This window comes from Salvelinus alpinus, chromosome 21 (genome assembly GCF_045679555.1).
Source record: "Salvelinus alpinus chromosome 21, SLU_Salpinus.1, whole genome shotgun sequence".
NCBI classification, from domain to species: domain Eukaryota; kingdom Metazoa; phylum Chordata; class Actinopteri; order Salmoniformes; family Salmonidae; genus Salvelinus; species Salvelinus alpinus.
The window spans coordinates 10418885-10437227 of record NC_092106.1 but is presented as its reverse complement, the minus strand read 5'-3'; the positions used below and the strand labels follow the sequence as shown (position 1 = coordinate 10437227).

At 45.0% G+C, this 18343-nt stretch overlaps 1 protein-coding gene across 4 annotated transcripts in view; it reads right to left on the bottom strand.

The window, feature by feature from the left end:
- Window positions 1-18343, bottom strand: part of LOC139547810 (unconventional myosin-Ic-like) — a 64493-nt gene that overhangs the window by 33990 nt on the left and 12160 nt on the right. The window contains exon 1 of one of the 4 annotated variants that reach the window (XM_071356905.1): window positions 3907-4092. The exons of the other annotated variants lie outside the window; for them this stretch is intronic. Within the exon in view, the coding sequence (XP_071213006.1) occupies window positions 3907-3924 (18 nt within the window). The 5' untranslated portion in view covers window positions 3925-4092. Of the gene's footprint in view, window positions 1-3906; window positions 4093-18343 lie in introns of those variants that run through there. 4 annotated transcript variants of the gene reach the window in all.

The following is an 18343-nucleotide window of genomic DNA, read 5'->3' as shown; positions in this document are numbered from 1 at the left end:
GAATACTTCAGGTTCACAGACATTAGGGGACCATACACGTGACTACATACTGGGACTCCACAGCACTGACACTGACAGGGGATAGCGGTCATGGGTCTCTCTCAAGGTTATAGGCTGACTGAGGCTTCTGGGTTTTCCATGGCCGCAAGTGAGGTCACACGTGGCCATTTAGGAAGGAAGCAAAAGGATTAAAACAGTCAAGATATGTATCAGAGCACAACAGGGTATCCTGAGCACTTTCACTTTTAAAGAGTCATCTTTGAGTATATAGAATTTTTGAACTGCTATTTGTGTGTTTATGGTGAGTTAGAATGTATTCATAGGAAGTGTTACTGTAGAAATATTTCACATGGAAACACACTGAGAACCTACTGAAGGTGAAATCAATAAGGGTTTACGATGACATACTTTGGAATAGCTGTTTCAAAAGAGGTCTAATGATACCACTATTTTCCATGATATGAATCAGTGGCCTACTTCAAGTTTATAGTAACGTTTTGATGGTGATTGCCTGCCATGGAGTCCCCCCTCAAGGCTTGAAAAAGAGGGACGCATGTGAAGCGCTGTCTGTCTGTCTGTCTGTCTGTCTGTCTGTCTGTCTGTCTGTAACCGTTCAAAAGTTCAGGGTCAGTTAGAAATGTCTTCTTTTTTTTAAGAAAAGCTCATTTTTTTGTCCATTAAAATAACATAAAATTGATTAGAAATTCAGTGAATACATTGTTAATGTTGTAAATGACTATTGTAGCTGGAAACGGAATACTTTTTAATGGAATATCTACATAGGTGTACAGAGGCCCATTAGCAGCAACCATCACTCCTGTGTTCCAATGGCACGTTGTGTTAGCTAATCCACATTTATAATTTAAAAAAAAAAGGCTAACTGATCATTAGAAAACCCTTTTGCAATTATGTTAGCACAGCTGAAAACTGTAGTTCTGATTAAAGAAGCAATAAAACAGACCTTCTTTAGACTAGTTGAGTATCTGGAGCATCAGCATTTGTGGGTTCGATTACAGGCTCAAAATGGCCAGAAACAAAGACCTTTCTTCTGAAACTCGCCAGTCTATTCTTGTTCTGAGAAATGAAGGCTATTCCATGCGAGAAATTGCCAAGAAACTGAAGATCTCGTACAACGCTGTGCACTACTCCCTTCATAGAACAGCGCTAACTGGCTCTAACCAGAATAGAAAGAGGAGTGGGAGGCCCCAGTGCACAACTGAGCAAGAAGACAAGTACATAGTTTGAGAAACAGATGCCTCACAAGTCCTCAACTGGCAGCTTCATTAAATAGTACCCGCAAAAAATACCAATCTCAAAGTCAACAGTGATGACTTTGAGTCAACAGCCAGGATGATGGCCTTCTAGGCAGAGTTGCAAAGAAAAAGCCATATCACAGACTGGCCAATAAAAATAAAATTTTAAGATGTGCAAAAGAACACAGGCACTGGTCAGAGTGTTATACTGAATGACATTTTACTAGGGTACATTCATATGAATCACAATAAAAATGAATTATTGGCTTTATTCTTGCATATAACTAATATAAGGACATACGTGACACTCCAATGAACATAAAAAAGCCTTTTAGGGAATTGTAATTGCAGTTTTATTTTTTTGCTACTTTGAAATCATTATACGTCTTTGACCCACATACGTGTATAGGGGAAAGTGGACAGACTAGTGTGACCACAATAACTCTACATTAGCAGGTCAAAACATTCTCCATCTCCCACTCATACGGGCAGCTGTGGTAGAAAAAAAATATTCCCCTTCAAAAGGACAAGGTATAGGATTCACGTCCGTCCCGAAACACAGACCCAACGTAGGGTTAGAGCATTTCAAGAAGACCAGTCAACTAGGTTTAAAAATCAATTGCTCGGTTCTCTACTTTCTTTCTGCCAAACTTTACCTTCAAGCAAACTAGTCCTTTCCTCACTACAGCAAATCAGCCAATTAAGGAGAAGAAAAGCAACCGCACGGCCAATAAGAGCCAGCGGCGACTGCACATTTAGTCTCTCAGGGGACACTCAGTGTATTCTGCAATCAGTGCGTGTCTCTCTGTGTACCAGCCCCTCACTGCAGTGTGCCACTAAAATAAACAGGATTTCCTCCCAATGAGATTCTAATCAGGAGCTACTGATGGGGAGAAAATAGTGGAGTCATCTATTGCAGGCTCAAGTATTGTATACTCATATAGTATGAGTAGCTTTGATTGCAGTCTCAGAGAGTGCTGCTTTCATTGAGAGACTAGCAGGACCCAGGAATGACAGGTCATATTGCTGTTGGTCAAAACATTGTATTCATTCCACCTAAACTACTGTGGACAACTTCTAATGCACTCCTTACAAGATGGGAGACCCTGGGAATGGGGCACCTGGTTTTGCAACAACAACAAAAAATATATTTTCTTATTGGACAAGTTTAGGTAGTCCCTCCCAGTTTTCGGTCAGTTTTCTCCCATTTGGCGTCTAGTGAATACGACCCTGTTGAAAAAGGGCTAGTCCACGTCTTCCTCATTAGTGCAGTTAGCTGGAGGTCCACAGCAGCCTTGGTTCATACACACTAGCACTCCTTTTACTACGTACCGTGTCCTTGAAGTCAACAAAACACACAGGAAACTGTGCAAATCATCATAGTTGGCCTATCAAAACACTGACATACAACCAGGGGTTGAATTGGGATTTTGAATTAGGTGGTGGAAATACCACTCAAATCAATGGTTTTCCATGGGAATTCTTTCAAGTGACCACACCCCTCAGAAGGGTTTTAAAGTAGGCTGAGGACAACATGCTGGTAGGAGCCAAACGCATTGGGCCATGCAGTTCCAAAAAAATATACATATTTGAAATTAAATGACTGGTATACATACGTACTGGAAAACTGGAAACTTCCTAGCCTATGCCTTCACCAATCCAATGGTTTTAAATTTGTGGGTTGTAGTGAACAAGTGCACACTTCAGGAAGAAACAGAGATTGGGACGCACCCACAGTCGTACCCTCCCAGACCCCTTCCCCCAGAGAGTCAGAGTCACATCCGTGTCCCCAGGCTGCGGAGGTGACAGTGACAGGAAGACATGCAGTAGGGTTGGGGAAGACTTGGTGCGCTGCCTCGGTGCTGTGACAGACTGACAGTAGCTTCATTAACATCATCCCTCTCACTCCCAGTCAGCGCCAAAGAATCCAGGCCCAGCCTCACAACACAGGCCTGCCATTACAACACTGTGGTGGCGCAAACACACCAACACAAACAGATACCTCCACATAGATACCGCATAGAAGTGATAGAAGGGTGGTATTCATCATGGAACACTTGACACGGAAAAGGAGAACGAGAATTTCTTATTGGACAAGTTTGGGTGGTCCCTCTGTTTTTAGTCCGTTTTCTTCTGTTTTGGTGCCTAATGAATACGACCCTGGATAGGAAGGGAACTTGGGAGATGAACTCAGAGATGGATTATAGGTGGGTCAGTTTCAGCTTTGTGGTCAACCCCCAGTTACAAGTGATGGATAGAGAGCTAGATATGAAGATTAGATCATTTCATAGGTTGGTGTCAGGTGAAATTGGTGCATCGTGGTCAAAACCCAGCTACATTCCCCTCTCTCCTGTGTCCTTGCAGTTCAAGAGCACTGACTTTCAAAGCTGTGACGCAATTAATTCACACTACGTACATTTTCTTAATAAAGTTTCTCCTAGCGAAACCTCCACCGTTCAGCTCCCTCTCCGCTTGACAGGAACAGATTTTCTGCCCTTAGACCTTAGACGTATGTCCTTAAGCACCGACACAAGTACACAATTTAAACTGAAGTACACACACACACACGACTCAACATGAAACTTGTACTGTTGTGTTGCTGAGTGCTGCCTTTGAGCAGAATGAGTGTGTGAGCGTGCAGTTATTTTCTTACCGTGGCTCTGTACTTCATCTCTCTCCTTCCTGTTTATTGGTCGGCTTTAACAGTTGTTTATACTACCAGAATGTGAGTCGTCCGCGTCAGAGTGATCGTGCAACGTTTGTTTTTATAACTTCTCCGGAGCCATGTGTAGGAGCGACCCAGCTGTCGTCACCTCTCCTCTTACTTATCTTCTCCCTCTCAGTTAGTCACTCTCTCACTCTACCTCCTCCTCTCTCTTTCTCCCTCCCTCTTTCTACAGAGTAAGCAGTCCCTGTGTAGCGACACTCCACGCTCCTGCTCTCTCTCTCGCCCCCTTTCATTCCCTCTCTCATTCCCTCTCTCCTCCAGCACAGGGCCCAACAAGGGATTTACAGTGGAAGGTGAAACACTAGCTTTGAACTAGTTCTCGTTTCTCTCTGCCTCCTCTGCTCTTAAAACAAGGCAGATGGGGCATGAAAAAAAATCCCACAAAAACATCTCCAAGCTCACATCTGGACTCAACCACCCCTGGAGAGAGAGAGAGAAAAGGAGAAATGGAAAATGTGTCCCTCTGTACAAGGAGAGGGGGACTTGTGAGGGGCTATGGGAGAATACAGGACGACTTACACAGAAAGACAAAACGGTAGTTTACTAAAATGTTTTATGAGCTATAGATGAATCATATAGTTTGGCTTCTTCCTTCCTCTCCCTCCCTTCTTTCAGGAGATGGGGATTTAACAGAAACCAAGGCAGGCAGGGAGTGCAACAGTCCACTACTGCCATGATTAATGTTGGAGCCGAGAAGCTCCCTGTTTCTTTTCCTCCCTCACCTGAGAAGTCACTAAGTGGGACTGTTATTATGACCATGGTTGCGAACCAAACGCCATCCTATTCCATAGGTCTCTGGTCAAAAGTAGTGCACTATGTAGGGAAAAAAGGGTGCCATTTGGGACACCGTCAATAATTAGTCCAAAGCAGTCTGGCAGTCAGCCTGAACACAACACCAGCCACTTCGCTGTGAATCAAAGAAATAAGCACACAATCATTTTAGCTTGAACACATTTAAAGATGCACTATGGGGAATTCGCACCGCCATTTCCTGGTTGGAGGGGCAGGACCGAGTTTGGGAAGCCCTGGTGTAGAGAATCATTGTATCATCTAAACCGCTGTGAAATAAAATGTTAAGTAAAATACGCAAAAAACGAAACTTAAGAACGGGACGCATAGAAATAGCGAACGTAGAACAGATCTACCGCTTCTTAGACTTGCTTTCAATGAAAATGACCTATAAACACATTTCTATGTGAATTTGGTCAGGTCCCCAGAAAAAGGACACATTGCAGCTTTAAAAAGGGATAGTTCAGCAACAGTACATAGGTTTCCTTACCTAGAAAAAAAGGTTATCAATGTTGAACAACAAGATCAGTGTGGATTGCAGTCTCTTCTTGTCCATATACTGCTTTTAAGGAAACCATCTAGATTTATAGTAAACCTTTAACAAGCTCTGATTAAACACAAAAAGGGCCAGTTGACATAAATTAAGCCTAGTCATGGACTAAAAATTATGCTCAATAGAGAATCTCCATTGAAAGAGTTTAGTCCAGTAGTAGACTTAATATGTGTCCAGAAGTCTGGCCCAAATAGTGAAAATGAGGGCAAATAAACTGAAAACTTCAGAAATACCTAGATCATGACCGTGGTGGCGAGCTCCAGAGTTAAGGGGTATGATGGCTGTGTACCACAAAGGCCCAGGAAATCCCAACTTTATGAGAATCATTAGCAGGAGTCAGTGTTTCCTGTCTGTGGAGGTGGTGGTGCCTGGTGGCTGCAGCAGACAGCCAAGCCACATGTACCCTTTTCACACTATCGCTCTGACCCGAACCAAATGGAATATCTGGCTCAGATATGTTTTCTTTTCACATTGTCCTTTTCAGCACAGTTCTAGGTGATGCGTAACCAGGCCAGCTCAGTACAGCTTGGTTTAGCTCTGTTCAGTTCGGCTCAGTAGTGTGAAAGCCAGATATTCCATTTGTTTCAGTCCGTTTTCCTCCGTTTCATGCACCCAGGTGAGGATGTTGGGGGTTGGTGGCTCTCTTTCCTGCCCCACCCTGCCCCAGGCCAGCCCCTAACACAGCTCAGGTAAAAAATCCTGGCCATGTTTACCCTTGTCGTCTGCAGCCTTGCAGCCGTCCCCCTGCTTGCTGCTCCTGCTGACAGCGCTCTACAGCCCCCTCTATTGGACAAGCCTACTGCTCAGCTGGCAGTAGTAGCATGTGACAGAGGAACGAGACAGAAACTTCATCTCACCTTCACTTTTCAAAACATACTCTATAGTTGTCTGTAATCTCCAATAAACGCTGCAGAACTACGCTCAGGGATTGTAGTTCATACCCGTTTCTATACCTCTCACCACTGCCAACATAATCAGAACCCCCCGCCTGCAGGAATCTGAGTAATGTTTTCCAGACGGTGTGAGTTTCTCTCTCTGTCTGTCACGCTCTCTCTCGGTCGCTCTCACACACACACACTCATTCTCTCGCTCTCTTTCACTCTCTCCCTCTCTCACATGGGCACCGCTGGGCATGAGAACAAACAGAGAATGAAGGAAAAAGAAACAAAGAGAAATGGACAGAGAACAAAACCAAAAAAAGAAAATCAGACAGACTTGCAGTGACTTTAGCGTTGGTTAAATCCATGTCAAGTGTATGTTGACAGAATGCTCAACGCTTTATTGGCATACATTGGGGCTGTACATTGTGCACAATCATGCTGATGTAGTATATTTGTGCTGAACAGAGGGGGGGGATCTCTGACCACCAGTATGCATCGGTCCTGGTTGTTAACTCTTTCCTCTCCCACATCTCTCAGTCAGGACCTCATGAATTACTATTTGAAATTATTTCAAATACTTTAGCTGTGCTTGATTGAGCTTGTCTGGCACCAATAGAAGTCCAAACCCCAACCATCTGGCACCCCAGGCAGGTTAAAGCAAACACTCAAAACTAATTGAAAGATTTCAAATAGTATTTGAACCCAGGTCTGCTGTCTAGGACTAATTCAAATTCAGCCTTTATGGCCTGGCTGTAAATTGCACCGTTGTCAAGGCACTGTAAAGGGGATTATAACCTTGGCAACGCAACAAACATAAACAACGTTATCAAGAGTCAGGAGACTATTTCTTCACATCTGTCTGATATTAAGGCTTATGTAGTATCCTCTTACCTTCCTTTCATTACACTACACCTTTTATTCTGTCATTCAATATTCCTCCCTCACACTCCTACTGGATCAAGTCTGAAATTAAAAAGAGTTGATGAATTAAAGAGATTCATTTTCAAAGATCGACTACGTGCACCAAGTGTGTCTGAAGTGATGACAACTTGGGACATTATGAAGTTTAAAACGGCAGCCAAGCACTGGTTCAGTTCAACAGTGTTGTCAGAACCAGGGCTGGAGTTAATGCAGCAGAGCCGACACACACACACTGCAGGACATACTGTACAGACACACATATGGGAGAGAGGACGACAGAAGACGCACATGGTGACTAGGATTCAACTCCTCCTTTATTGGTTCCCAGAGTGGAAACACTTCTTGTCCCTAACCACTGGTCACACCCCTTTAAGGAAAACACACCAAACAGAATGCTGAGGGGGAAAACACTGATAGCATTCTGTTTGGTGTCCTATCAGTGTTTTTCCCCTCAGCATTCTGTTTGGTGTCCTGAGGGGGAAAAAACACTGATAGCACACCAAACAGAATGCTGAGGGGAAAAAACAGAAAACACAGATTTTCTTCCCCTCCCCTATTTCTTTATCACTTCCTCTCTCTCTCTCCCCTCATCTAGACCCACTATTACTTCCTCCCTCTCTCTGTAGTACTCTTTGCTGCTACAACAGGGACACACATAAACCCACAGTTCATCCCCTCTCCTCGTTGTCGGGGCAAACCCATATCGCTAGTACGGGAGATAGCTCATTGCGCGACACAAATCTATGACAACCCTTAACTATTGCCGGTGACTCATCAGCTTAATCAACATATTGTTGAAGGACAATATGGTGTTGTCTGGTACTGTATATACAGTAAACATGACCCCGCCCCTCCGCTGAGCTAGAGCAGCTTAGTTTACAGAGTGAGTCAGAGGGAGAGAAATTGCAGCTCTGTGAGAAACACACAGGCACACGTCCTTGCTTGCTTCATCCACCCACCATGTTCTTTTCAGCTGGGCCCGGTGCCAACGCACTGCTACTGTCCACCATCCATTACCTTCACATTCACAGAGCAGCACACGACCATTTCAACCCACACTAATTTCCAACATTTTATAGCCCAGGAGACCGGCCCGAGTAGCTGCAGACAGTGGCCACGTTCCAGACCGACTAACGGCAGACGAGCTGCATGCAGCCACAAATGAAGCTCAGATATGACATCTGGCAGGCGACTGCATTGTTCAGGCTGCCTGGAACGCGACCAGTGTCTTCTGTAGCCTCGGAATGAAAAACAGGAAGACAGGCCTCTTAAATGAAACATTCTAATTAGTCACATATGAAGAATTGTAACACTAAACAAACATTTACGCTCTTAAGTAGTTTCATCTCCCCATCTATCCCATTTTTATTATATCTCTCTTCTCTCAGTCGCTTCTTCCCTCTCTCCTCCTGTCCATCTTGCTGGTCACCGGGGTTCTTTAGAGTCTCTGGCTGTGTGATCAGAATAGTAGTGGCCGTTGTGTTGTTATACAGCTCTGCTACACTGAGGAGAAACAAATAGACCCGGAACCATCCTGGCCAGAAACACATCGCAGCCTCTCTCTGCCATCTTTCTAGTGATCGCCACTATTCAAATCAAATGTGATTGGTCACATACACATATTTAGCAGATGTTATTGCTGGTGTAGCGAAATGCTTGTGGTCCTACCTCCAACAGTGCAGTAGTATCTCACAATTCACACAATCTAAAAGTTAAAATATGGAATTAGGAAACTAATATTAGAATGAGCAATGTCGGAATGGCATTCACTAAAATACAGTATATAGATATTAAATTAGTAAAGCAGTATGTAAACATTAAAGTGACCAGTGATTCCATGTCAATGTATATCGTCATCGGGTGGTAGCCGGCTAGTGACAGTGACTAAGTTCAGGGCAGGGTACTGGGTGGAGGCCGGTTAGTGATGGCTATTTAACAGTCTGATGGCCTTGAGATAGCTGCGCCCCAAGCTTAATGATGAGCTTGGAGGGTACTATGGTGTTGAAGGCTGAGCTATAGTCAATGAACAGCAATCTGACATAGCTATTCTTCTTGTCCAGATGGGACATGGCAGTGTGATGGCATCGTCTGCGGATCGATTGGGGCAGTAAGCAAATTGAAGTGGGTCTAGGGTGTCAGGTAAGGTAGAGGTGATATGATCCTTAACTAGCCTCTCAAAGCACTTCATGATGACAGAAGTGAGTGCTACGGTGCGATAGTCATTTAGTTCAGTTACCTTTGCTTTCTTGGGTACAGGAACAATGGTGGCCATCTTGAAGCATGTGGGGACAGCAGACTGGGGTAGGGAGAGATTGAATATGTCCATAAACACTCCAGTGAGCTGGTCTACGCATGTTTTGAGGAAGCGGTTAGGAATGCAGTCTGGGCCGGCAGCCTTTCGAGGGTTAACATTCTTAAAATGTCTTACTCACGTTGGCCACTGGAGAACAAGACCCCAGTCCTTGGGAGCGGGCCGCGTCGGTGGCACTGTGTTATCCTCAAAGCGAGCGAAGAAGGTGTTTAGCTTGTTTGGGATCAACACGTCGGAGTCCGCGACGTTTTCCCTTTCTAATCCGCGATTGTCTGTAGACCCTGACACATACTTCTCGTGTCTGAACCGTTGAGTTGCAACTCCACTTTGTCTCTGTACTGATGTTTTGCCAGTTTGATTACCTTACGGAGTGAATAACTACACTGTTTGTATTCAACCATATTCCCAGTCACCTTGTCGTAGTTAAATGCGGTGGTTCGCGCTTTCAGTTTTGCGCGAATGTTGCCATCTGTCCACGGTTTCTGGTTTAGGTAGGTTTTAATAGTCACGGTGGGAACGACATCCCCTATACACTTCCTGATGAACTCAGTCACCGTGTTTATGTATACATCAAAGTTATTCTCAGAGGCTACCCGGAACATATCCCAGTCCGCGTGATCCGAACAATCTTGCAGCATCGATTCTGATTGGTCAGACCAGCGTTGAATAGTCATAAGCACAGGTACTTCCTGGGCGGGGGAGGGCCTTGTAGGCATCCCAGAAGAGAGAGTAACAATGGTTGAGAGTTTTATGTTGATAGAACTTCAGTAGCTTTCCCCCCCAAATTTGCTTTGTTAAAATCCCTAGCTACAATAAATGACATTGCCACTGTAGTTTCTATTTAACTAGATACACATCTAAAACGGCATGCAATTGCAAACACAGCCCTCTGCAATGCTATAATGGGATCCATTAGATGCAGAAAACCTGTACTGCAGCCATCTTCCCCCACGATGACAGTAACCAGACCGTCCGACTGTCAGCCTCCTATTCACTAACCTTACCCTCTCTCTTACACTCTGTCTCTGTCTCGTCTCATAGCTGTGCGAGTGTGGTATGCTTGTGTGTGATAACTTTTGCTTGTCTGTCTATCAGTTGAAAGAACAGGGAAAGGTGCAGGGAGGTCTATATTATAATCTATATGATAATATATCTATAGAGGGAGGGTAACCGTCAGTTTGCTAAAGAAGCCAATGTGAGGAGGCTTGACTGGGAGGGAAAGGGGGACGAAGGAGGAGAAGATGAAAGACCACTATGATGTTAGGTCAGAAGAATGTAAGCCATGTGAGCGGGAAAGAGCCAGTCAAAAAGAGAGAGAGAGAAAAATAAGAGGGAAGAAGACAGAAAAAAGGAGCGAGGAGGAGAGAAAGACAGACAGGAGAGCGCAACATAAAGAGGTAAAGAAAAGAAGATGGCAAAAGACGAGAGAGAGAGAGAGAGCTGTAGCCTCAGTCACACAGCCTCAGAGTGTGGTCAAAGAGGATGCTAATGAGCTTATACTCTGCTGTAACATAACGCTGTCTCTTTGGTGACAGTGTTATATTGACACAGGGGGCTTCCCGAGCGATCGATGAACACACTCAAACTGACCTGTTCTCTCTCTCTCTCATCTGACGCCATTGCTGTGCCCCTCTTTATATCTGGGTTTTGTGAATCATTGTGGCAGCACCGGGTTGTGAGTCGCCGTCTACTTTTCCATACACAGCTGTTTCCACAGTGAACAGGCTAGGAGGCCTGACACAGGGCTGAGGGACTATATTACAGAGCATCTGTTCCCATAATACATGCGAGTGAGTGAACTCCATTACATTCCTCCAGAATATAGAACTTCTAGGATTCAGAGGGTTTAATAGTCACACGTACAGGGTTGCAGGTGTGATTGCAGGGTGAAGTGAAAATCCAACAAGACTAAGTGAAATAAAATAATGAAAATGGTAATAAAAAAATAAAAAAATGAAATAGCACTATATACATAACTGTGGCAGTGATGAATAAATAAATGTCCATTGGGGTGGAGGCAGAGTAAAGACTGTAGAGGGTGGGGGGGGGGGGGGGGGGAAGCCACAGAGGAAGCACAATGACCATTGAGGGGGTGTGGGGACCAAGTGAAATAAAAACAATTGTGATTTAAAAAATAAAATAAAAAATAAAAAAGTTATAATATACATTAACAACTCACAAAGACATACATTACTGCAGGTCAAGCACACACACACACAATAGAACAAGGAGACCAGAGGAGGCTGAGAGAGATATAGGAGGACGGGCTCATTGCAATGGCTGGAATGGAATCATTGGAATGGTCCCAATCACATCCAACACATGGAAACAGCATTGACTCCATTCCATAGAGTCCATTCCACCCATTACAATGAGCCTGTCCTCCTATAGATCCCCCACCAGCCTCCTGAGGGCGCTCATTATGCACACGGAAAGTATTGGTTAAAGCTGAAAAAACATGGAAACAAAACACATCATTCACTGAGATCACAAGGCAGGACCCATTGTGCAATAGAACAGACACAAACATGATTATTTGTACAGCGGTGTGATGCTGCTCATCTGCAGGAAAGAATAAAGCATCCTTGTACATATTTGCTTTTGGCATCATGTACTGCAGACCGGGTGGCATCAGCAAGTATAACCACAGTACACATTGGGTCATTTACAATCTCTGGGCCATTTACAGCCCCCAGGTGTCTATCTACAGAGGATTCTACTGCCGCCAACAGCGTCAACATTTATCTTGTCACCAAGGAGAGTTAGACAAAGCAATATTACAGCTGTTTGCTTGCAAGGGTAATGGAAGCAAACAGGCCAAAATAGAGTGCTTTCTCTCCCTTTCACACACACACACACACATCTGGTTGCCTCTCCTTCTCGCCCAGAGACGCACACTGCCACACACTCCTCTTTTCTGCCTGAGCCAGCACTTTGGGCCGCGCAGGCATTTCCTAAAGTGTCTCCAGTGTTCCATAAAGACGTTATCCCAGCCAGCCCTGGCTAGCCCTCCTCTTTCTCTTCCCCCATTACCCCAGCAGGAATGAGGAGGAGGAAGAGGTTTGAACGCACACACACACACACACACACACGTTCGTATGTATGCAAGCAGAGTCTAAATCAATCAGTGGAGATTCCTCTGTGTGGGCGAGGTGAACGAGACAGTCGTCTAGCTCACAATAAGGCTACACCCTGGTCTGGGATCAGATTTGTCTTACTATTCATCATTAGAGGCTCAACTGCTAAACTGATCTTTAGGGACAAGTGATTATTCACCACCTTTCCCACACCAATCCCCCATCATCTCAGTTGAGATGAGCCTGACCCAGCCCTGCCCTCAGGGCAACTGGTCCAGTGTGAAGACGTGCGAGGGACAGGGCTGTAGGGCAATGGCAATTCCCCCAACAAAGGGAATACACACTCTCTCACACACACAGAGATAGAGAACACAAGCCTTTGGAGTCAACAGGGGCGAGTGGAGACTTGCAGTAGGAGGAACTCCAAACATTTCTCTCATTCCCACCCCCAACACCCCTTCACCCCTTCTCCCTCTCTTTCATCCCCGTCTCAATATCTGGGAGACTGCCGTGCACACCACTGGCTGGCTCCATCCAGCTGGAACTCCTACTTGTACAGTACAAATAGGGCAGCTGGGCCTGTCCTCCCTCCTCCCTCTCTGGTCTCCTCCCCCAGGCTAGAGGGGCCCTCTCAGGCTTATTTATACCCAACCAGCCTTATATGGGCATCTCCCGCTGCAGGCAGCAGGCTGAGGGGTATAGAGTACAGTCTACAGAGGCTTCCCACTGAAGTCATATACTCTCCAGCTCTTATCCTCTCAGCTCCCTGTCCTCTACAGAGATAGAAGACCAATACTGGCCACACAAACTTTCCTCCCTTCCTCCGGCAACTCTGGTGAAAGGTAGTGTGCTGTCGGTCTGCGTGCGGAGTCACTTCGTTTTGTTGACGTTAATCCTTTGCTTACCATCACAGACCCAGTGTAAATGGATTGAATCAGAAGCACTTGCATGAGTTGCCAAAATGTCGAACGCGGCCTTTCCTGTTCTCAGTATGGTTTCTGGAGTGCCGATTCGACATCAATAACAACTGCACTGCTGCCCGACACAAAGGACTAAATAATGGATTTCGCATACTGCTGCCAAAAATCCTCTATCCAACTCCCTCTAGTCCTCTCCATCTATCCGACAGCATATCAAATGATGTAAACAGTTCTCCCATCCCATATAGCTGCCATTTCTCCTCACTGCTCTGACCGAAACATTGTTACAACATACCGCATTGACTCCCAACAGCAGACAGAGTGCCAGACATGCAGCTCACCCGGCCACACCCAGGCTCCGATGATCGTTTGGGGTGCTCAGCTGCTCATAGGAACATATAGGACAGCAGTTTATGGACAAGGGGACAGGAGCCTAACAGAGCAGGGCCCGTACTCATCCAGTGTCTCAGAGTAAGAGTGTTGACCTAGGATCAGGTCCCCTCTCATTCATTATGATTTGAAAGGAAAAACTGATCGTAGAGCAACCCTCCTACTCAGAGCTGCTTTGTGAATATGGTTCGATACTAGAGCGTCCATATTAGAGGTCGACCGATTAATTGGAATGGCCGATTAATTAGGGCCGATTTCAAGTTTTCATAACGGAAATCGGTCATTTTTAACACCTTTATTTAACTAGGCAAGTCAGTTACGAACACATTCTTATTTTCAATGACGGCCTAGGAACGGTGGGTTAACTGCCTTGTTCAGGGGCAGAATGACAGATTTTTACCTTGTCAGCTCAGAGATTCAATCTTGCAACCTTACGGTTAACTAGTCCAACGCCTGCTACACAAATGCAGTAAGAAGCCAAGGTAAGTTGCTAGCTAGCATTAAACTTATCTTATAAAAAACAATCAATCAATCATAATCACTAGTTATAACTACACATGGTTGATGATATTACTAGTTTATCCAGCGTGTCCTGCGTTGCATATAAATCGATGCGGTGCGCATTCGCGGAAAAGGACTGTCGTTGCTCCAACGTGTACCTAACCATAAACATCAATGCCTTTCTTAAAATCAATACACAGAAGTATATATTTTTAAACCTGCATATTTAGCTAAAAGAAATCCAGGTTAGCAGGCAATATTAACCAGGTGAAATTGTGTCACTTCTCTTGCGTTCATTGCACGCAGAGTCAGGGTATATGCAACAGTTTGGGCCGCCTTGCTCATTGCGAACTAATTTGCCAGAATTTTACAAAATTATGACATAACATTGAAGGTTGTGCAATGTAACGGACATTTAGACTTATGGATGCCACCCGTTAGATAAAATACGGAACGGTTCCGTATATCACTGAAAGAATAAACGTTTTGTTTTCGAGATGATAGTTTCCGAATTCGACCATATTAATGATCTAAGGCTCGTATTTCCGTGTGTTTTTATGTTATTATTAAGTCTATGATTTGACAGAGCAGTCTGACAGAGATGGTAGGCACCAGCAGGCTTGTAAGCAGTCATTCAAACAGCACTTTCGTGCGTTTTGCCAGCAGCTCTTCGCAATGCTTCAAGCATCGCGCTGTTTATGACTTCAAGCCTATCAACTCCAGAGATTAGGCTGGTGTAACCGAAGTGAAATGGCTAGCTAGTTAGCGGGGTGCGCGCTAATAGCGTTTCAAACGTCACTCGCTCTGAGACTTGGAGTAGTTGTTCCCCTTGCTCTGCATGGGTAACGCTGCTTCGAGGGTGGCTGTTGTCGATGTGTTCCTGGTTCAAGCCCAGGTAGCGGCGAGGAGAGGGATGGAAGCTATACTGTTACACTGGCAATACTAAAGTGCCTATAAGAACATCCAATAGTCGAAGGTATATGAAATACAAATCGTATAGAGAGAAATAGTCCTATAATTCCTATAATAACTACAACCTAAAACTTCTTACCTGGGAATATTGAAGACTCATGTTAAAAGGAACCACCAGCTTTCATATGTTCTCATGTTCTGAGCAAGGAACTTAAACGTTAGCTTTTTTACATGGCACATATTGCACTTTTACTTTATTCTCCAACACTTTGTTTTTGCATTATTTAAACCAAATTAAAGATGTTTCATTATTTATTTGAGGCTAAATAGATTTTATTGATGTATTATATTAAGTTAAAATAAGTGTTCATTCAGTATTGTTGTAATTGTCATTATTACAAATAAAATAAATATTTTTTTTAATAATAATAATTATTATATATATTTATTTATTAAAATCGGCCGATTAATCGGTATCGGCTTTTTTTGGTCCTCCAATAATCGGTATCGGCGCTGAAAAATCATAATCGGTCGACCTCTAGTCCATATTGTTCAAAGCAACGACAGACACCACACACACACGTTCACCCATTGGCCGACACTAGATAAAGAAAGACTGTGCAGGAGTGAGAATTATAATTAAACCCACCATACGATGTGAGTTTGTGCGGGGTTTGACGTTACAATAAATTCAGCAGTCTAGGAATGATGAAACTTGAGGTTTGGAACTGGGCCTAACAGAGCCCCACAGAGCACAGTGTAAGCATAAGCAAGCACAGACCTCTTTCCCAACGGAAGATCTCAACAGTCTGGGGACAAACACACTTCACGTTGCAACATCTCAGGAATCTTGTTCCTAACCACCCCCAGGGCAGAGTCAAGGGTTAGGGCTGCTTAGATGGAAAACACACAGACAACAGCTGAGGCAATGACACACACAGTTATTTCTCCACACACACCAGTCTCTGTGGCAGGTCATTAGGTATTATTACTACCCACGAATGACCAGACAGCACTGTAATCATTAAAACACAATGGCACACAGACGAGCGCCCTCCCCACCCTCTCATTCTACGCATCACATCCCCCTAATTACTGGATGCCAACACACACACACACACACACACACACACACACACACACCCTCCCCCACAGAGGACCTGAACACACAGGGCTTAGCTCACAGCTCTCCCAAGGGACCAGTCGGGACAGCGTTATTAGAGGATCAGATGACTGCTGACAGGAGCTTATTGAGAGATGCAGGCCTATAGGCAGCAGCGTGCGGGTGGATCACACTAAAAGGAACAGCTCCGTGCACTAAGCAGGCTATCCATCCAAGCACATAGTTGGACAGGGGTTAGGGCTGCTTAGATGGAAAACACACAGACAACAGCTGAGGCAATGACACACACAGATATTTCTCCACACACACCAGTCTCTGTGGCAGGTCATTAGGACATAGACTTGGGTGTGGTAGGAACGTACCTCTACGTGTCCCATAGAGTGAGCTGAGACTCGTGTGTTTGCATGGGAGTTCCGTGTGGACAGAGACAGACGCATAGGCCATTGGGGTGAGGGATTCTTCTCAATGACGCCAGGTGTCAACTCCATTTTGTTCCACCTCTTATCAAGCCCATCTCCTCGGCAGTGTTTGCATTCCTTCGCTCGCTCAGACTTTTCCTCCCATACGGGCCAAGCTCTTATCATGCACTGCTCCCACACATCGGTTGCAGCTGAATGAAAAGCAAAAACTACTTGAGAGTATGTGATATTACACTGGAATGGAGGTTTTGGGAAGTCTCGTTTGAACAGACAATACGGCAAGACTAATGACATGTTTCAGAAGAGATAAAAAGGAGGAGGTCTGTGTTGCTGACAGAGGACCTACGCAATGTCCTTGTCTAATTCAGAGCGCTACATTTAAATGTAGCCGATCAGTGGTTAACTCATTGTGAATTGTTTGGCTAATGGGTTTGCCAATCCAGAGGCTCTACTGTAATTGCATTGACATTCAGCAACGAATTAACTGACAGAGGAGACACTTCCTACTATTTTTACTACTACCTCCCTCTACACCGCCACCTGTGGGTGGGTGGCTGGCGTTCAGATTGAAATATATGACTAAGAACAAACATGCTACACTGGTGGATCGCTCGATGCCGCGGCCAGGCTGCAACCATGCCTCTCTGACATGTAGCAGATAGAATCGGGACAGCTTAATTTGTGACCGTTATCTGCAACATTCCACAACGTTGTGTCCTGCTGAACGCAGCCCTGTTCCGATCCATCCGCCCCGAATAGTTTTTTCCCCTTTGACCCATACTCTCCCTCCTCCCTTCCTACCCTTCCTCTACCACGTTGAGTCATTGACAGTACAGGGTTGGGACAACACAAGGACACACCTGGTTGGGATTGCTGTCAGCTTATGGCCCAGGCAGTCATGGCGTAGACCTGGGTAAAGGTTAACGTGCAGGGCTGGCAGGTTGGCCAATCGGGAAGAGGGGGGGGGGGGGCTGCACAGTGCTGCTGACCAAGGTCCCAGCACTGACAACCACTGAAAGGAACAAAGTTTATATATACACACAGTCACTGTATCCAAATGTTAATGCTAACCTGGTCCCAGATCCGTCTGTGCGGTCCTGCCAAACGTGACATGACAACACAAACAATCTGGAACCAGGCTATATCCATGCCAGGTTAACTTCTCAGGGAGGACCACGATACACACAACAGGAAGGTGAACAAGTAGGGCTCTAGCTGGTACAAAGAGTGTGTGGGAACCAACACACACAGTGGGTCACAACAGGTGGGTGTGCCAGCAGAGAGCGAGCGAATGGGCCATTTACAGACAGTCTCAGGGTGTGGTAAAGTCACATTCAATGGGTAAAGAGGTATGGCCGGGACGATACCAGTACCGCGATACTTGTTAGTATCGTGGTAAGAAGAAAAAAAAGAGTTGCCTGCATCGTGTTTCCATTTTTGCCACGGACAACAACAAACAAAAGTGAATCTGGTATCGTCACAGCCCTATAAAAGGAGGTGCAGGTCCACAGAGATAGGTCCATAAGGCTACAGGTTATCTACCACAGAAAGGGGCCATTTTTTTT